Source organism: Mercenaria mercenaria, chromosome 17 (assembly GCF_021730395.1).
Source record: "Mercenaria mercenaria strain notata chromosome 17, MADL_Memer_1, whole genome shotgun sequence".
NCBI classification, from domain to species: domain Eukaryota; kingdom Metazoa; phylum Mollusca; class Bivalvia; order Venerida; family Veneridae; genus Mercenaria; species Mercenaria mercenaria.
In genome coordinates, this window is record NC_069377.1 from 40729801 (window position 1) to 40738224 (window position 8424).

Below are 8424 nucleotides of genomic sequence, written 5' to 3' on the forward strand. Positions count from 1 at the left end.
TACCCTCCTAACACTACAGGGATACCCTCTACCACACACCAAAATTTAGACCAAAACATGCACTACAATCCAGCATTTTATACCTGTATTTTAAATTTTTGCAGTGGGGTGGCAGCCTCCTTACCTCCCTTAAATTAGGGGGCTTCACCCTCCTATGCCTCAAAATTTAGAACAAAAAATACACCAGCACCCACTATTTCATACCTGTATTTCAAAATTTTCCAGGAGAGAGCCCCCTGACCCCCCCCCCCCCCCCCCCCCCCCCAATTGAGAGAAGTACATATTTAAACAAATAAAGGCACCAGCGTCCAACATTTCATACCTGTATATCAAAATTTTATGTTGGAGACACATTTGTTCTAGAATGGTGCCCCACGAAAAGAAACAATGTATAAAAGGGCTGGCTTGACATGTTTCCCTGTGGGCATTTAGTCCTAATTTAGCCCTTATTTTTAGCAAAAACGGCCCTAATTTTTTGCCAAATAGTGCTTGAAAGCCTGCACTTGCCCCCTCTAGGGGTCGTAAGAGCTAAAACTAGAATTGTCACAGGAGTGATGAATAATACCCCACAATACGGTCTTGTCATAGAAGTATGGCAAATTTTAAGTTGGAAAGGGGCCATAACTATGTCAAAAAATTGGTGGTTTGTAGCCAAGGCCACATTTAAAAAAGTCTTTGCTGTCTCCCGACCCTCCTTTTTGAAGTTGGGTAGGTAGGTAGGCAATTTTTTTATTTTTTTTGGTGGGGTGAATTCTTTTACCAGTAGATATATGATCATTTCTTACAGAATATTTCTTCTGTATATGTTGTATAAAAGGATGAAATTAAATAATACAATTTAAACTTTCTTACTTATTAGTTTGCTTACTTGAAATATATGCAGCACTTGTCATATCGCAACTTAAAAAAAAACTTGACCAGCATTGTCCAATAAAAACTTAAGGGGCGCAGCATAATAAGTGGGTAGGTAGGGAGACAGCAAACAAACATATTTTTAATTTTGGCCCAAAGTCTAACTTGACCTGTATTTTATGATGTTTCATCTGTGTACCAAAAATTAAATAAATCTGTCGCGCCTTTTATGAGTCATTATAAGTTCCTCTTTAATTTATTCAAATGGAGGCAGTCGGCCCCTTTTAGGGCCCACTAGGGCTAAAAATATAAATTTAAATGACATCTCATGAACCGCTTGAGGGGTCTTCATCAAACTTGATTTGTAGCATCCTCCTCTCAGTTTTATTCAAATGGGGCAGTCGGCCCCTTGTAGGGGCTGCTAGAGCTAAAATAGAAATACCTTAAAACAGCTTCTTCCCTTGAACCACAAGGAACATCAAACTTGGTCTATAGCATCATTATAAAGGCCTTTCCTAATTTTGTTCAAATGGAGATGCCTGGCCCCTGTTTAATAAAGGGTCGCTAAAGTTAGAAAATAGAATACCTTTAAATAACTTCTCATGAACTGCTGGATGGATCTGCATCAAACTTTGTCTGTGGCATCATTATAATGTCCCTTCTCATATTTGGGCAGTCAGCCCCTTTAAGGGGCCACAAGTGCTAAAAATAAAAATACCTTTTAACAATTGCTCAATGGATCTTCATCAAACTTGGGGTCTGTATCAATTTTATAAGGGATTCTCCCAAAATTGTTCAAATAGGTACGCTTGGCCTTGTAGGGCCAAAGCTGATAAAAGAAAAACCTTTAAACGACTTCTTCTCATGAACCGCTTGATGGATCTTCATCAAACTTGGTCTGTAGTACCATTGTAATGATGCTGCTTGGTCTCTCTTTGGGGACATTACACAAGTAAAATTAGAAAAAAACAATTAAACAATTTTGTATCATGAAGTTTGTTCTAAGGGTTCTTCGTTTTTGAGGTGTCACTGCAAAATATAGAATAAACCTTTTAGATATTTTAGGTGAGTTATTGGGATTGCTCGATGTCTGTCGTCTGTCTGTCAACTTTTAACTTGTGTATGCGATAGAGGTTGTATTATTCAATTGATCTTCATGAAATTTGGTCAGTTTCGAATATGGGTCATCTGGGGTCAAAAACTAAGTCACTAGGTCAAATCAAAGAAAAATCTTGTGTATGCAATAGGGACTGCATTTTACACCGGATCTTCATAAAATTTGATCAGAATATTTGTCTGGATGAAACCTAGGTAAAGTTCAAATATGGCTCATCTGGGGTCAAAAACTAGGTTGCTAGGTCAAATCGAAGAAAAACCTCTTGTACGCAATAGGGGCTGCATTTTACACTGGATATTCATAAGATTTAGTCAGAATAGTTGCCTTGATGAAATCTAGGTCAAATTGGAGTAAGGGTAATCTGGGGTCAAAAACTAGGTCGCTAGGTCAAATCAAAGAAAAACCTTGTGTATGCGATAGAGATAGAGACTGTATTTTTCAAGTCTATGTAAAACTTGGGACTTCTGGGGTGGGGCCTCTTTTCATCCCAGTGTAATAATTTGGACAATCTTGGTTAAGGACCACAAGGCAATGCTACATAACAAATATCAAAGGCCTAGGTCTTGTGGTTTCAGACAAAAAGATTTTTAAATTTTTTTTCCTATATAAGTCTATGTAAAACTTGGGACCCCAGGGGCATAATTTGAATCCTTCATAGAGGATCATTAGATGATGTCACATGCCAAATATTGAAGCTTTGCGGTTTTGGACAAAAAGATTTTTGAAGTTTTTCCTTTCGGTTGCCATGGCAATCGTATTCTGCATGGAATTGAATTTTTGGGGCAATTTTGAAAGGGGGCCACCCAAGGATCATTCCTGTGAAGTTTGATGTAAATATGTCCAGTGGTTTTGAAGATTTATTTTAGAAATTGACACATGATGCACAACGGACATCGAGCGGTCTCAAAAATGAGCTTAAAAAAAACAAAACTTCTTCTCATGAACCGCTTGATGGATCTTCATCAAACTTTGTATGTAGAATCATTTTAAGGGCTTAAAATTTGTTCAGATGAGGGTACTTGACCTGTTTCATGCTTTTGTATGCTTAGCACAGATGTTACCATCCATGATTCAGTGTGTCATACATGTATTCAAGGTCAGGTGAGCGACTAATGGTCACTATGGCCCTCTTGCTTTTCTGTATTGGGTTAATTGGATCCATTTTTTTCTGCTTGCATGATGTTAGTTCTCGTGTTCGTGATATCACACAGCATGCCTCACATCATCATCTGTCATCTGCACATGATGCGGCAAAAACTTTAGGATAAAGTTTTTCTTATTGTCGAGCCCGCTTGCGGAAGCGAAGACATAGTTGTCCAAATGGCTGTTCGGTGTATGTGCGTGCGTGCGTGCGTGCGTCCGGATTTGTTTGTCCGGACCATAACTTTGACATGCATGGAGCAATCTTGTTTATATTTGGCATGAATGTTAATCTCAGTGAGACAGAGTGTCATGCGCAAACCCCAGGTTCCTATCTCAAAGGTCAAGGTCACACTTAGAGGTCAAAGGTCAAAATCAATAATGACTTTGTCCGGAGCATTTCTTCTTCATGCATGGAGGGATTTTGATGTAACTTGGCACAATTGTTCACCATCATGAGACGGAGTGTCATGCGCAAGAATCAGGTCCCTAGGTCTAAGGTCAAGGTCAAACTTAGAGGTCAAAGGATACAAGAATGACAACTTTGTCCGGAGCATTTCTTCTTCATGCATGGAGGGACTTTGATTTAACTTGGCACAAATGTTCACCACCATGAGACGGAGTGTCATGCGCAAAAAACAGGTCCTTAGGTCTAAGGTCAAGGTCACATTTAGAGGTCAAATGTCAGATACAAGAATGACTGTCCAGAGCATTTCTTCTTCATGCATAGAGGGATTTTGATGTAACTTGGCACAATTATTCACCATCATGAGACGGAGTGTCATGCGCAAGAACCTAGAATTACTTCCCTTTGTTGTTACTATAAATAGCTTATATTGTAACTTTTTTTATTACTGGTCGTAGGGAAAAATCAAGACCACTTTTCTGTAGTACAACATACATGTTACATCCAATTTTGAGGTGTATTTTGACCTGTCTCTACTGGTAAGGATTTTTGTGCATTGACTTCAAACTTTTTTTCTTTTTTTTTAACATTTACTTCCCTTTTTTGTTACTACAAATAACTTATATTGTAACTTTTTGCAATCATTTTTTTATTTGGCATAAATGTTTGCCTCAGTGAGACAGAGTGTCGTGTGCAACTCCCAGTCCTTTTGACAGCTGATGGGCTCGACATGTTGCCCGTGGGCATCTAGTTTATATAACCAGTTTCTTTGTTAAAACTTCTCTGTTTGATCATGACCCATCCTTTCCTTCATTTCAACCAACACGTTCTTTAGTATATCCATTAAGTTTCATCATTATATATCTTGCTTGCTCCTTCATTATACCTACTCTATACCTAGACCATTACTTGTTTGTTCCATCAGTGTATCCAGTCTGCTCCTTCATTATACCTACTCTATGCCTAGACCATAACTTGTTTGTTCCATCAGTGTATCCAGTCTGCTCCTTCGTTATACCTACTCTATGCCTAGACCATAACTTGTTTGTTCCATCAGTGTATCCAGTCTGCTCCTTCATTATACCTACTCTATGCCTAGACCATAACTTGTTTGTTCCATCAGTGTATCCAGCCTGCTCCTTCATTATACCTACTCTATGCCTAGACCATAATGTGTTTGTTCCATCAGTGTATCCAGCCTGCTCCTTCATTATACCTACTCTATGCCTAGACCATAACTTGTTTGTTCCATCAGTGTATCCAGTCTGCTCCTTCATTATACCTACTCTATGCCTTGACCATAACTTGTTTGTTCCATCAGTGTATCCAGCCTGCTCCTTCATTATACCTACTCTATGCCTAGACCATAACTTGTTTGTTCCATCAGTGTATCCAGCCTGCTCCTTCATTATACCTACCCTGTGCCTTGACCATAACTTGTTTGTTCCATCAGTATATCCTGTCTGTTCCTTCAATATACCTACTCTATACCTTGACCATAACCTGTTTGTTCCTTCAGTGTATCCAGTCTGTTCCTTCAATATACCTATTCTATGCCTTGATTATAACCTGTTTGTTCCATCAGTGTATCCAGTCTGTTCTATCATATTCTTTGCTATATTTTGTTGTCATTTGTCTGTGTAATCCCTCGAATCAGTTTCTGTCTGTTCTTTCATTTTATTTTATCTGTTCAATCATGTCCTATCTGTCCCCTCAGTACACTTCATCTACCGGTATTACTTCTTTATTGTCAAAAGTCTGCTTTTTATGTCCCTGGCATCTACTGATGCGGGAGGCATATAGTGATTGTCCTGTCAGTTCGTTCGTCCGTACCAGGTTAACCAAATAGGACCGTTTCGTCTAGCATCAATACCCCTTACTAGAATGACTTGATACTAATGCAGATGTAACCTGTGACCATTCCTCATCTTCAGACATCACCTGACCTCATTTTGACCTTGACCTTGAACTTGACCTCGTTTTGGACTTAGGTTGCTTTGTATCAACAAGGATGCCACCGGGGGCATCAAGCGTTTATTGAACGCAGCTTCTTGTTTCATTATCCAATTTGTTCTAATTGTATTCCATGTCTCTTCATCATATCCCATTGGTTATTTCATTATACCCCACATATTCCTTCATTATATTCCATTTGTTTTCTTAATTGCACCCGGTCTATTTCTTCGTTGCCATACTTCTTTATAATCTTGCTCTCAACAATATGATTAATTGAATTTATGGGTAGAAACCTAAAACAAGAGCTGTCCGTAAGACAGCCAAGCTTGACTATTCGAAATATTGTCCCAGAAGCAGGAAAATATTACCCAAAAAGGTTAAATATCAAAAGAGTTTTAAGTTCAAAAGGGGACATAATTTGACCAAAATGAAGGTCAGAGTTATGGGACTTGCTGCTATCAACTAGTTTTATAACCCCAAAGACACATGTGAAGTTTCAATTCAATATCTGCATTAGTTTTGGAGATAGTAACTTGCATGTAAAACTTTAACCAGAATTTTCCAAGTCCAAAAGGGGGCATAATTTCCTCAAAATACATGTCAGAGTTATGGGACTTGACCCAGTGAGGTTGGTAATTGATACAGAAAAAGAAAAAATAAGTTTCAAATCTATATGCCTTTTAGTAACAGCTGTATGTACTTGCATGCAAAACTTTAACCAGGATTTTCTAAGTCCAAAAGGGGGCAAAATGTGGCCAAAATGAAGGTCAGAGTTATGGGACTTGGTGCTATCAACTAGTTTCATAACCCCGAAGACACATGTGAAGTTTCAATTCAATATCTGCATTAGTTTTGGAGATAGTAATTTGCATGTAAAACTTTAACCAGAATTTTCTAAGTCCAAAAGGGGGCATAATTTGCCCAAAATACATGTCAGAGTTATGGGACTTGACCCAGTGAGGTTGGTAATTGATCTAGAAAAAGAAAAAAATAAGTTTCAAATCTATAAGCCTTTTAGTAATAGCTGTATGTACTTGCACGCAAAACTTTATAACCAGAATTTTCTAAGTCCAAAAGGGGGCATAATTTGGCCAAAATGAAAGCCAGAGTTATGGGACTTGCTGCTATCAACTAGTTTTATAAACCCAAAGACACATGTGAAGTTTCAATTCAATATCTGCATTAGTTTTGGAGATAGTAACTTGCATGTTAAACTTTAACCAGAATTTTCTAAGTCCAAAAGGGGGCATAATTTGCTCAAAATACATGCCAGAGTTATGGAACTTGACCCAGTGAAGTTGGTAACTGACCTAGAAAAAGAAAAAATAAGTTTCAAAGCTATATGCCTTTAAATGATAGCTCTATGTACTTGCATGCAAAAACTTAACCGAAGTGCCGACGCCAGGGTGAGTAGAATAGCTAGACTATTTGAATAGTCGAACTAATAAGTTTCAAATCTATATGCCTTTTAGTAATAGCTGTATGAACTTGCACGCAAAACTTTAACCAGGATTTTCTAAGTCCAAAAGGTTGCATATTTTGGCCAAAATAAAGGTCAGAGTTATGGCACTTGCTGCTATCAACTAGTTTTATAACCCTGAAGACACATGTGAAGTTTCAATTCAATATCTGCATTAGTTTTGGAGATAGTAACTTGCATGTAAAACTTTAACCAGAATTTTCTAAGTCCAAAAGGGGGCATTATTTGCTCAAAATACATGTCAGAGTTATGGGACTTGACCCAGTGTTTTTTGTTTGTTTGTTTTGGGTTTAACGCCGTTTTTCAACAGTATTTCAGTTATGTAATGGCGGGCAGTTAACCTAACCAGTGTTCCTGGATTCCTTGACCCAATGAGGTTGGTAATTGACCTAGAAAAAGAAAAAATAAGTTTCAAAGCTATATGCCTTTAAATGATAGCTGTATGTACTTGCATGCAAAAACTTAACCAATGTGTGACGCCGATGCTGATGCCGATGCCGACGCCAGGATGAGTAGAATAGAGCTAACAATTACACGAGTGTCCTTAGAACACTGGTACCCCCACTTCCTGTCACTGTACCACCATTCATCACTAGCTGTCAATGCAAGATTAAGCTTTCATATTACCATGGGTTGGGGTGGGGGGGGGGGGGGGGGGGGGGGGGGGGTGAGAGTCATCAGGGGGATAAAATTATGGAACAAACAATTACAATGTATTTAATTTGGCACACACAGGGGTAGTGATGAGGTCAATCCCAAATAGATCCCAAGGTGCATAATTTCACATGCTAACAACAACATTCTTTTACAGTACTGTTTCACAACTCCACAGCAAATACTTTTTGGGATACACAAACTTTTTGACCCTTAAGGCATATTTTTGACTAAGTACTTTTTAAGATGTATGCTTAACAAATTTGGACATCCAGACAGATGGAAAGACTTTGGACAAGGATAAGCACCCCCCTCTTCCACCACCACCCCATTATTTTGCAAAACTATTTACCTTAAAGGAGGTCTCTATACACCTTTTTTGGACCTGAATATTTACTTGCTTAACAACAATTCTTCGATTAAGTTTCTTTGATTATTGTTTTTTATACCAGAACAATTAAGGGGACGCATACTTTGAAATTAGAAAAAAGTGGGTGGGGTATTAAAAAATTTACCTGCAAAAAAGTACAAGGTTTTGGTAAATGAAATGAATACTGTTTCAACTGTTATAAGTACACAAAGGATTGCTCACTAAAATAAAAATGAGAAAAACTGAAGCAAGAAAGTTATTGTTGAATTACATAATACTTCTTGTGTACATTCAAAGTCAACAATTAAGACTTTTTGTTGCGAAAATAATAGTGCTTCACTTTGTCCAAACATTTATCAATGTCCTACAGATTCTAATTTAAAGAAAGAATGTGAAATAAGTTCACTGTCTTGCTTTTCATTTCGCATATGTGAGCTAAAACACATTAT

The 8424-nt window shown here is 37.9% G+C and overlaps 1 protein-coding gene across 1 annotated transcript; it reads right to left on the bottom strand.

The window, feature by feature from the left end:
• Nucleotides 1-4420: 4420 nt before the first annotated feature.
• Nucleotides 4421-4924, bottom strand: LOC128549982 (uncharacterized). Its single transcript, XM_053527796.1, has one exon. It carries the CDS (start codon nt 4922-4924, stop codon nt 4421-4423), a length of 504 nt encoding a protein of 167 aa, XP_053383771.1.
• Between the last annotated feature and the right edge of the window lie 3500 nt (nt 4925-8424).

Bases quoted from the DNA above. Each gene is read 5' to 3' on its own strand.
- LOC128549982 (XM_053527796.1), bottom strand. From the start codon at position 4,924: ATGAAGGAGCAGGCTGGATACACTGATGGAACAAACAAGTTATGGTCT.